Below are 12,519 nucleotides of genomic sequence, written 5' to 3'. Positions count from 1 at the left end.
CTGCCCGTTCCCTCGCCCTAAGCAGAGCGCGAGCGCAGCCGACGCTGTCGGAAGGCAGCGCGCATGCGCGTCGCCGCTCCATGTGCAGTGCCTTTCATTTCAGATTTGCCTTTTTTCCTTTCTCATTCTTTTTCTCCCTTTCTCTCCCCCAGCAAAAACTTCTCCCAACTGCCAGAGCACAGGCCCAGTCCCTAGCCTTTGGCCCCCTGGGATTAGTCTCGGCTTCAGTGCCCCCACAGGTGGCACCATCAGGATCCCAGATAGGAAACTGCCCTCAGCAACTGCTTGTGCTCTCAGGGCATTGCAATGATAGATAAAACAGATCTATCAGCAAAAGGTGAGAGGAGGGCCTTGGGGCACACCAAGAGACACCCACAAAACTCTGGGACACAGGAAAAAGCAAAGCAGAGAAGCTTATGGCAAACCACAAAGCAAACACAGGGTCTGAAGGCACATAGAGGAGTTGGGGGCAACCCAAAATAGGAATCAAGAGGTCCTAAGAGTATCCACAGGCTGGATGGGTTGTAAGCATAGGGGAAAAAAAAAACTCACAGATTACAAACAACTCAGGATTTGTTATTACACAAAATATTTTTAATTCGAGGCAAAATATCAAACAAAATGGATGAAATACTTTGATTAGCTTTCTTTCAATCACTTAGAGAAGAGGACGAGCTTCATTTACTCTATAAAGATCTCACATTTTAAAAAAGATCTCATTAAAAAAACACATGGGGAGAACAACTATCCGTATGTGTGTGCATGTGTGTGGAGGGGTATGTGTTGGGGAGGTGTATAAAAGATTCTCTTTGGGTCATTATCAGAAAAGAAATGCATGCCTCTCAAGTGTTTTTCAGGAAAGAGACATTTCATGAGGTGAAAAAGGCAGCACTTTTGAAGATCCGTCTTAAGTCCTCTAGATGAGATTTTGAGTTCTGACAAAACTGTAAGACCTCAGTAAGTGCATCTAAAGAGCCTGGACCAAAAAAAAAGCGCTAGTCRGTTCTTCTGACTTTAGGAAGTCACAGTGACAAATGGCCAAACGTGCAGTCAGTTGGATATGAGGTCTTCAACTCATGATGAATAAGCAGGTGAAGGATGAAAGATATAAATACATTAGAGGAAGTTATTCACACATCTAGGCTTCATGTATGGTCGCGTAAGGTTAATTATGTCCTTCCTTTACTGTTCACTCCACTACAAGGGATTCCAAATCCTCTGTTTTGGAGAGTCTCATTCATCCTGGTTGCTTCTTTTCTGGTACTTCATCCGTGTCTCTTCCATAAAATTTCTGAAGGCTGGTTCTTCATGGCTCTGCTCAGTAACTACGGGGGTGGTGAGAAAGAAGGGAGGGAGACAAAAAAAAAACATCATCCAGATTGTATTCCAGAAGAAAGCCTGGACTGGGCTATGTGCTCAATCAGAGCAACACAAAAGGTGTATTTGATCTTTATTTCATTATATAGGGAAAGAAATAAATGGTCCTAAAATGAGTGGAACTCACAGAACTAAGAGAACACACAAAGGTCTTAGAGTGCTCCAAGTCTAAGAGTTACAGGAAAAGAGAAGAGGACCAGGGTCCAAACTCTAAGAGCAAAAAGATGATGGAATGTGTATTGATCAGCTTGATAGGCCACTGCATGATTCAAGCACTATATAAGTTGTCTGGTTTATGCATGTTATATGTCTGCTATTAAAAATAATTACGTGAATACAAAATTTTCAGCTGAACTTTTGCAATGATTAGCAGGTAAACTCAATGGACTAAGCATTGAGGCTTAGTCCTTTGCTGATTTTCTGCTTCAGATTCAGACACCTATATTTAGATGTCTGAATATTTGCTTGTTTTCTAGGCTGTCATAGTCCATGCAGTTAATAAAATACAGATGGCATTCCCAGACCAGAAGCTTTTGCATCAAATCAGATCCCACAGAGCCTTACCATCATGGTCAATGTCATCGGTATCACTCTCCTTTTCTTCATCTTCCTCATCAAGAGTTCCTCGTGTCAGGATCAGATCAGAGGGACCCATTGCAGAAGCATTATCAGAGTCTTGAAAGGAACAGAGACAGCTATATCCAAGATGTCATGCTAACAAGTAAGGTTACCTTATGTCCTCTCAGTTACTATTTGTACATAATGACCTCAGCAATTAATACCTATTCTAACTGAACCTCATATAAGGCAGCAGCTCAGTGAGCGGCACAGCCTTCTCATGTTCTAACTGAACTGCTTTACCTTTCCTGAAATATTTTATTACCTCTAGTATGCCCACCGCTTTATCTACACACCAGGGTTTCCTCCTCTCCTCCTATCATGTCTCTGCCAGTCCTAGGAGACCAAGTCCACATATTCCATAGGGTTAATCTACCACTCCTTACCGCTAACACAAACTTGTTTTCATGCTTTTGTTGTGAAGAGAGAAAAGCTTTATATGAGCAAACTCTTCAGTAAACTCTGCAGTACCACAGCATCACAAAATGGTAGAGAATTACAGAATGTTCAAGGTCGGAAGGGACCTCTAGAGATCATCTAGTCCACGCCCCCTGCTCCAGCAGGGACATCCAGAGCATGTGGCTCAGGGTGGCATCCAGGAGGGTTTTGAAGGCCTCCAGAGAAGGAAACTCCACAGCCTCCCTGGGTAGCCTGTGCCAGGGCTCCAGCATCCTCATAGTCAAGAAGTTCTTCCTCATATGGAGAAGGAACTTCCTGTGTTTCAACTTACACCCATTGCCCCTTGTCCTCTCATTGGCCACCACTGAGAAGAGCTTGTCCCCTTCCTCCCTGCATTCCCCCTTCATGTACTTATACGTGTTAATCAGATCCCCTCTCAGCCTTCTCTTCTCCAGAGAAAACAGGCCCAACTCAGTCTCTTCTCGTACTAGAGATGTTCTAGAGGGTGGAATAGATCTCCAGAAACCATCTAGTTCAACTCCTCTGCTCAAATAGGGTCACTAAGAGCACATTGCCTGGGGTCCTGTTCAGACAACTTTTGAGCATCACCAAGGATGGAGACTTCACATCACCCCTGACAATCTGTTCTGGTGCTGTCTCCCTCACAGTAAAGAAGTTTTCCCTTAAGTTCACAAAGTCATAGAATGCTTGAGGTTGGAAAGCACCTCTGGAGATCTAGTCCACTCCCTCGGCTCAAGCAGAGCACCTAGACCACTTTGAACAGGATCACATCCAGGTAGTTCTCGAACATCTCCAGAGAGGGAGACTCTGCAACCTCTCTGGGTAACCTCTTCTAATGCTCCGTCACCATCACAGTAAAAAAAGCTTTTGCCTTAATATTCAGCCAGTACTTCCTATGTTTCAGTTTGTGGCCATTGCTTCTTGTCCTGTCACTGAATATAGTCTGGCCCCCTTCTCTTGACATCTTCCCTTACGATATTTGTATACACTGATAAGATCCCCACTTAGTCTTCCCCTCTCCATGCTGAACAGGCCCAGCTCTCTCAGCTTTTCCTGAAAGAGGGGATGCTTCAGTCCCTCCATCACCTTAGCCCCATGTCAGACTGCTCCAGCAGCTCCATGTCTCTCTCGTCCTGGGGACTCCGGAACCGAACACCGGACTCCAGATGCAGCCTCACCAGGGCTGAGTAGAGAGGGAGGATCACCTTCGTTGACCTCCTCGCATTGCTCTTCTTAATACAGCCCAGAATACCATTGGCCTTCTTGGCCACAGGGGCAAAGTGCTAGTTCATGGTCATGGTGTCCACCAGGACTTCCAGGTAAAGTTGATCTTTTCCCCATAAAGTTAATCTTAGTAAGGTACCTGCAAGTGTGTTGCTCTGCACACACACTGTTCCCATGTCCTTCCACAAATGTTCCAACTGCTCTCTCTTTTGTTTACTTTGAGCTTTCTCCTGTGGGTAGAAACATATGGATTTTGATCATATTTAACAAACCGGTGAAACATAATTTGCAACTAACAGCCTATCCTTTTGGCAAAAAGCAGGAATCAAACAAGTCTTATACTACACTTTGTTAGTCAACTTTTGGATAACCACGGAAAGCAACCTCTAGGATGATGGACTTCAAGCAACACTTCAGGAATATCAGAAAGTCAAACTCAACGAAGCTGTACCTGCAGAGAACCATCTCATGGATGGCCAGAACCCAAAATGAACAGAACATCTAGTTTCTTTAAACAGCACTTTCTTTCATTTTCTTTTCATTTTCTTTTCATTTCTTTCAGTATCTGAAAGTGCCTTGATGTGAAAAAGAAACATATTCAATCTTAAGAAATGCCTCCATGAAATCACATGCTTGCTAAAATATGATAGATTTACTACACAGATATACCAAAAATAGGTGATCAAGATTTAGAAAAATTGTTTCTGCAGTAAATTATTTGTATCAAAGACATTTTGTAATGGACTCCTTAAAGAATGTAAGCTTAACTGATTTTCAAAACTATAATAGGAAAATTTTCAAGTCTCTGGTGTTTCAATTATGTTTGGCTCTAACTCTCTTCTAATCTAGTATAATCTAATGCTAGAAAACATGCACTGTGCCACTAAAGAAGGATGAAAGAAAAGCGTATGACAGCAGAGAGAAAAAAAAAACAAAAAAAACCCCAAAGTTATGAAACATTACAAACTGAAATTATTAAAAGACTAGTAAAAGCTACTGATCTTTGCACTTTATCCAAGTCAAAAGAGTACACTTAAATGGTATGGAAATAGAGTGTTATTCTCAGCAAATCATTTCAGACTTTTTTTTATATATATTAATATATATATACACACACACACATATATAAAGATTTTTAAAAAAAAGATATGATTCACCAAGTTTAAAGGACAAAAGGGATAGAGGGTAAGCTTTAGGACAGAGCTTTTTCAGCTTTTCCATACTGAATATGATTAATGAACTGTTAGACCCCTCCACCCTCCGCAACACCCACAGAGGCAGCTGTATGTGTGAAAGTGATCCCAGGATAGAATCACGGAATGGCTGAGCTTGGAAGGAATTTCTAGAGATTAAATAGATACACTGTCCAAACATACAACAGTAGAAATAATTACCAGTGTTTTCCTCAGACGCTCATATTCGGGACGATATTCCCTGTAAAGATAAACACACACAATATATTCACTCTAAAGTAATAGACTCTTTATATTAAGTACTGTCCTTCTGACAGTACTACTGACTTGCCTTTAAATGCCACATGAAAATTTTGACCGCAAGCAGAGGATAGCTTCAAAGTTTTAATTAACCAGGTTAATCCCAAACCAAAAGGTTCTTTTAGACAATTAGATTTGAGAGAGGTTTCAAGAAATCTTAAGGCACTTTTACCCAAATTTGGATTTTGAAACTAAAGGATATAAGTAAAAATATTTAATTAAAACAACAAATCCTTCCTATACAGTTCCTATACAGTCTTGCTGGATAAGAAATTAAACCAGAGGGAAACATTTCACTACCATAATAAAAGAGCAGATATAGCCGTCACCTCCAATCAGACAGGGTTTTCTCTAGCAGTACCTACACCTCTAGAAACAGTTTATTTGGATCTCATAAAGGAAAATCTTACACAGATTTTCACCATATTATACCATCTAGTACCTGTGAAATTCTTATTTATTGAATAAGGAGATAATGGATACCCCCTTGTTAATTAAGTAATCACTGTGCAGGCACAGTATCTGATAATAATCCACAGCATGCTTTGGTGCCTTCTCTGCAACAAAAGTTACCGGGTTTGCTTTCCATCAGTTTCATACATGTGCAGTATCCCATGAGGAGGAACCCAGTAAGCAGCAAATTGCCAAAGAATCCTTCATGTTGCACACCTATTCAGTCTGCTTAATTGATCAGTTTGTTTTCTGRGGACAATTCAAAGCTTGATTAGACTATGGAATCAAGGGGACAAAACTGACTTCAGATTTGCTTTCTTTGCTTAACTGACATTAGCTCAAACATTAACTATTGACTAGTTTAACTGCTTGTTTTTATGCTGACTCTTATCTTAATTTATTAAACACCCTAGATTACTCTGGCTGTGAACAGTAGCCAGTTCTTCAAATCAAATGAGTAATCATTTGATAATTCATCAAATGATTGAGAATCAGTAATTTAAGCAAACACTCACTGATTTTGTACTACCTTACCTCTCATACTCATCTACAGCTTTAGAAAGYTGTACAAAAAATTCTTCCAGTCCTGTGCCGAGCACTGCAGAAACACCAACCACCTACAAAAGAAAAACATACGCCAAAACTGAGGCATGTTCATAACAGCTTTTCCATGCTTATAAGAGAGGTAGTAAACAAGGGAAGATTATTACCTTGAGTGAACTGTAAAACTCATCCAACACTAAACTCATAGAACGAGTTAGATTACTGACATAGGATGTCTCTTGATTCAGGGCATCCTGAAATGTCTCAAAGTCCTGCATCCATTCTACTGCAAAACTGTGATCAATTATGTCAGTCTGAAAGAAGCAGAGAGCTTTTTCAGAGGCAATAATGACAAACTCTTTGCTCATTTAATAACTTAAGTGCAATATACAGTTACCATTTTAAACTTACTTTCAAAATGCTTATCTCTTTACAAAACATTCAGCCTTGGCCAGGGAGGTTTTCACATTCTGTTTTACAAAATCAGCTACAGAAACACTAAACAAACAAACAAACAAACAAACAAAAACACTATCCCGCTTTTAAGAAGGTGAGTTTAAGGAAAAACAACTGAAAGTCTGGCTACAAAAATTTCTTCAATTTCACTGGAACTGGGCATACACTAGTTGTATACTCTATAAAAGAGTTTTGGTCCCAAAACTGTTGGGGCCAAACAAAAGAAGAATAGTCTGCAAAGAAGATATTACCATTTCTTGATTTTATCCTTAATTAATGATAAAACAATTACTATTCAAACGTGAGTGACAGACACTACCCACATTGGGAAACAGCCTACAGGAACTTTATATAGTCAGCTGTGTTCTGATCTAAGGAAATGATAATCTAACGCATTATATAATTGCATTATAGTCTCATACAAGACCAAAGGTGGAAACTGATGAGATGGTACCATCATTTTACATGGASCCAGTGCTACCACAATATAGGGGTGTCTAAAACTCTTGATACTTTTAGTTTTTCAGATGCAGTAATGAGGAGAAAAATAGGTTAAGTACTGCCTAGCTTTACCAAAGAGATCTGTGACAGTGTTGAAAACAGTTTCCAAAAGGCGTAAGCCTAACCATTTACAGTTAGCTTGATTCAATTCTGTAAACAAAATTAAACTCTACATATTCTATTAATTTTATTCCTCTTCAAATCCAAATTTGACTTCCCAGGCCAAAAGCATGTATTTAAGGCTACAGATGCATGCCTTTACAAACATGGAGGTGTATCCCTAACCTAATAAGGATCTGTTTACTGGAAGACAGCGACACACTAAGTGCTATTGATCAGAACCAAATACCTTTTATTGCATTTTGTCTGTAAAAATGATAAGACAAATAAGACAATTGTTCCGAGACAGCAGATAAATAAAAGAACAAATTCAGTAATGAACCTAACCTTACATTAGGAGATTTGTGTTTGTTTACAGCACAGGGTTAAGGTCTCAGGAAACGATACTCATCCATGGATACAGCATTTAAATAATAGCGTATATGAAAAACATAGCATCAGTCAAAGGTATGGTGAAGCAGTAGGGGGTTCCTTTGGACAGGGGTACAATGTTCTACATGTAAAAGAACAAGAGGATAACAGGAAGAGCATCCACTCCGATCTAGTCACAGGTGGTCACCTTCAAAGCATGGAAAACTACATCTGTGACATGGATATTCACTGTTTCAAATGCTTCACCTCTAGGTCACTCACATCCTCTCTTCAAGAAAACGTGATTAATGGAAGACAGTACTGCAAAGCAATACAAACAGAGTAATGTTCTACTGAAACCCAGAAACCATAGGTTCAACTTACCTTGTTCATAACAACAATAAAAGGTAGCTTTGTTTTGTACAGGATACTAGAAGGAAAAGAGAAGCCTTTAAAAAAATCTAATGTTTATCTCATTAGAAAAGTACACATAAGGCAGACATATCTGTGACTTTCGGGAGAAAATAATTTTCTTTGAATGAGTTAGAATGCAATTTTCACCCAGATTCTGCTTACTAAAGTTGACCAAAATTCCTTCCCCACACCCCCCACACCCCCACAAAATATCAACACACATCTGTAAGATACAAAATTTCCTTCTACATGCATGGTTGAGTTTGACTAGTATTTTCCATGAATTTCAGAACAAGTTTTTTGTCTTTTTTTTTTTTTGCCTTTTTTTTTTTTATTATTTTAAAGGCTTTAAACTATCATTTGTAGACTGATCAATGGATTACTGAATAAACTTGCACCAGATTTCCAACACTCCAACTATGTCCACTAGCAAGGGATACTTCATTTTAATGGCTTGAAGCTCAAAACAAAATGAAAAAACAAATCCAAATAAAATTTTGTGATTTATCATGTAAAATACAAATGTCACGCTATTCTTATTCACATGATTTGTTTTCATTTGTTAGGAGCTGTCCCCACCTGTATATACTTCGTTAGGTGTGAAGGGGACAACACAGTACTATGAAAGCATGTGTGACAGAAGTGACAGAAGCATGTGTGTCATGAATGTGAAAAGCATAATGTTTCACAACTGTAAGCAGTTCTACACAGTAATACCTCTGTGTGTCATCTTAAATCTATTTGGAGACATGTAGGTCTGTAGATTTGGTAAATAAAAAGATTACAAATTGAAATTTAAAGTGCTACACCTCTCTTCGGTAGAGACCTAGGTTAGTATAATCATTTCTCAAAGAAAGCAAAAAAAAAAAAAATTAACAAAGTCAAAAATCGAAATAATTAAATGTAAGAAGAAACTCTATAAAAGAAGCTGACATTGTAATTCATACAGTTAATAATTTGAGTGCCTCGTTTTCAAYTGAATAATAAAATCCATCATTTGAGCCAGAAAACAGACAGGATACAGACACTGCAAAAGTCTGGCTACATCCTTCTCTTGAACTAGAAGAGTATTTTCACTTCCTCCTCTCAACCACTTTCCAAAGAATTGACAGAGAGAGATTCTCCTCATTTAAAAAGCCCCTCAGATGAAATGCAAACAGATATTCCCCCTAAAATAAACATGATAGACATAGCGATCAAAAATGGATTTTCACCAATTCCTACCTGCAGGCATACAGCATGTTGGACATAAAGGTGATAGGGTTTGTGCTGCGAGAGGTATCCATCACATAAACAACAACTGATGGAAAAGAGGAAGCCTGGAAACACATAGTAAGAGATTATTTTAGTTAGAAGTAAAAGGTATTCAACAGCCACTTTCTTCACACAATCTTGCTGTGAAATTCTGTAGAATAATCTTACCAGTGCCTCAGTTATTATAGTTCCTGATGCTGACCAGGTGAATACTTCTATTTGCCCCGGTGTATCAATAATAACATACCTGTTAAAATATCATCCCCAACAAAAAAAAGTCAAGTCAAGTCAAGTACAAAGTGTAGGCATAACCAGATTACCAGAGGCTTGAGAAAGACAGATCACATGATCATCTTGTTAAAAATCAGGTAAACTTCTCTCAAACAGCAACAGATTTGAGGACACTCCTCTGAGAATTTCCTGTGTATACTCTGCAACTATGGCACACATTAGTCTCTTCCAGATACTATTAAAGTCAAAAGCATCAAATTGATGGATATCTATTATTATAAACTCTTCAGGATAAGAATTATTTGTTCCATATTTGAACAGTGAATGAGAAAAATGAAGGTTAAATACCAGACAAAAAAAATGCAGAACTGGCACTAACAGCCATTTCTTTCTTCAACTTACATATATTATGCAAGAATCCAGCTTATCTTTTCTAATTCTATGTACTTTTTAAGGTAAAATTTAAACTGAAAGAAAAAAAATGGAAACCATGCAAGGATCTTTTTTTAAGTCTCAACGTTTTTTTCCATGAAACATGTTTTCATGTTCCAGAACAGTAAGACTTCATAGAGTGTACTCACTTGGATGCATTTTGCCTTTTTTCAATAAACTTCATGACCTAATTGAAAAGAAAATGAAGCAGTATATCTTGCATTTAGGTTCTAAACAAGAAATATTTAGAATTGTTCTGTACACAGAAAGCATATCAGTATAAACATACACAGACACATGTGCAAATCAAAGCTCTTAAGCTTCTCACTGTGTGGAAAYATCCTACAAAGGAAGATGTGAAAATGTTTAGACACTGCATATGCCAGAATAGCCTTAATTTGGCCCATATTCTACTACCTGGGTAAAGAAACTTTAATAAAAGCAATTGTTCCCTACCCTATGTACCATTGTTCCCTACGGTACAATATTTCAATGTCTTGCGTAAGGTTTCCAGCACTGGGGACAATACAATTCCAGAGAACAGTGAGTTTTTTTTCAAGGGATACTGGATAACTGACTGATCCCCAGAAGTGAGCTTCTTGACTCCAGAATCAGAGCATTCACATAACAGATGACAGAAATCTATTGAACATAACTGTTCTGTTGCACTCAGACTAAAGCGTCAATGTTTTGTACACATATTTTCCAAGTTTTACACCCCACCCTCCAAAAAAACCCAAACAGTAACCAAAGAGATGGAAAGCTGCCATTTCCCTTAAAAATAGAATTTAGCTACTTTGTAGGAAACACTGTTCAGTATGGAGAACACAGATAAAAAATTAGACGTCTATAAAGAAAAAAAATACTCTCTGAATGTACACATCAAGAAATTAATTAGTTTCCCACAAACCTGTAGCACAGTATCACATGGAAACAAACACATACCTGATCAAATCTTGTAGCAAAAAGGTTGAGAGAGGTCACTATTCCACCATTTGGGCCCAGACCGTATCTGAACGCTTTTTAGGAAAGCAGACCTCACAGTACTTCCTTTTCAAATCTGGTAATAGTGAACTATTTACAATGCAGGTTGGAACTTGCAGCAAAATAAAAATGTCACTAACTGTCACTAAATGTCATAATTAAGTTTCTTAAGTGATGCAATAACATAAGGAAAAATAAGAAAAAGGGCATACACCAGGCCTTTCCCTCATCATTATCCAAGCATTACCATTCAGAAAAAAAAAGAGAAATATCAAAGCAATCTTTGTCAAATTTGGACATACTGGCTATGCTTTTCTTTTTTTTTTTTTTTTTTGAAAGGTATGAAATGTCCTGAATACATTGAAACTTGTAAGATTACATATTTCAAAACATAATCAAGGAATTTCCTAAGCAAATTAGTTTTTACGCAAATTTAAACAGAATGATCAGGCACGAGCTTCGTAAAGATACTCAGCTAATCAAAGATTAACCTAAAGATCTAAAATGCTTTGCACACATATGGATCTCAAAGTTCAACAAAGAAGAGAATATTTTATTAAATTAAATATTTTATTTACTGCTCCAGAACAAGCTCTGATTCATCAGGTTGGTTTTCCTGTGCCATTGCACACCCTCCCCTTCATTCTACAGCGCAGAAGCAATGAACTATTTATTTATCTAAACATATTCAAAAATTCGGAGATCTTGTTTAAAACAAAAAGAAAAAGGATACTGTTTCATGACCTCTTTGTACTTCACCGTGTCCCGGATATCTGGCGAGAGGAGCACAAACAGCTTGAATAGGTAACGTGGCAACACCTTTACCGAGGAGGCCTTTCCTCGCCCTGCAGCTCTCCTTCGCCGCGACCCGACCCGCAGCACCAGAGGCAGCGCCACGCGGGGAGCAGCGGCCCACGCGCGGCTCGGCCGCGGCCCCGCGCCCGCCAGCGCAACCCGCGGGCAGCGCCTTGCCAGGGCCCCGGCGCCGCGCTCCTTCCCCTGCCCCTCCTTCTGCTCCGGCTCGGCTGCTCCCGCACCCCAGCACGGCGGCTGCCGCCCGGGGAACCAGGCCGGCACCCGGACCGCGGCGGGCCGGCAGCGCACGCGGCCTCCCTACGCGGCGGGGCGCCGCGGGCTCACTCGGCCTCACCGATGTTGGCGGCGAAGGGCAGCTCCCTCACGGCCGGGTCCAGGTTGATCACGTAGGGCGGGCAGCGCTGCGCCTGCAGCTGCGCCGCGAGCCGCTGCGGGGACACGAGAGGCGTCGGGCCGCGCGGGGGCAGGGCGGGGGGCGCCCCGGCGCGCCCCGGCCCTCACCTGCACCAGCGTGGTTTTCCCGGAGCCCGCCATGCCCAGCACCAGCACGCACACCGGCGCCCCTGGCGCCTCCGCCGCCGCCGCCATCTTGTCGCTGCCGCTTCTCCTTCCGGGGTGCGCGCAGCTCGGCGCGCCGGGGGGCCATGGCGCGTGGCCCGGGGCTGCTCCGCACCGCCCACTGGGGGTGCCTCGCGGGCTGCGGCTGCCGCCCCGTGCCTCCCTGCCCTACCCCGCGTGGCGCGGCGGGAGCCGAGCGGGGCCGTGCGGGACGCCGTGCGGAGGCGCCGGAAGCGCCGTGCCTTTCCGCCGCGCGCGCGCTGACGTGGCGGCG

General features: G+C 40.9%; 1 protein-coding gene across 1 annotated transcript; it reads right to left on the bottom strand.

The window, feature by feature from the left end:
• Positions 1–797: 797 nt before the first annotated feature.
• Positions 798–12,266, bottom strand: GPN1 (GPN-loop GTPase 1). The gene is made up of 14 exons (XM_026047234.1): positions 12,189–12,266; positions 12,022–12,115; positions 11,605–11,644; positions 10,833–10,899; positions 10,037–10,074; positions 9,393–9,471; positions 9,195–9,289; positions 7,941–7,986; positions 6,296–6,442; positions 6,120–6,202; positions 5,034–5,073; positions 3,779–3,869; positions 1,942–2,052; positions 798–1,325 (listed from the first exon to the last, which is right to left on the bottom strand). The coding sequence occupies exons 1-14, from the start codon at positions 12,219–12,221 to the stop codon at positions 1,234–1,236; spliced, it is 1,056 nt and encodes a 351-aa protein (XP_025903019.1). The 5' UTR covers positions 12,222–12,266; the 3' UTR covers positions 798–1,233.
• Between the last annotated feature and the right edge of the window lie 253 nt (positions 12,267–12,519).

This window comes from Nothoprocta perdicaria, unplaced genomic scaffold, assembly GCF_003342845.1.
Source record: "Nothoprocta perdicaria isolate Ctin4 unplaced genomic scaffold, notPer1 scaffold_484, whole genome shotgun sequence".
NCBI lineage: Eukaryota > Metazoa > Chordata > Aves > Tinamiformes > Tinamidae > Nothoprocta > Nothoprocta perdicaria.
Note: the sequence above shows the minus strand (reverse complement) of the source record. Positions and strands in the feature narration are given on the sequence as shown.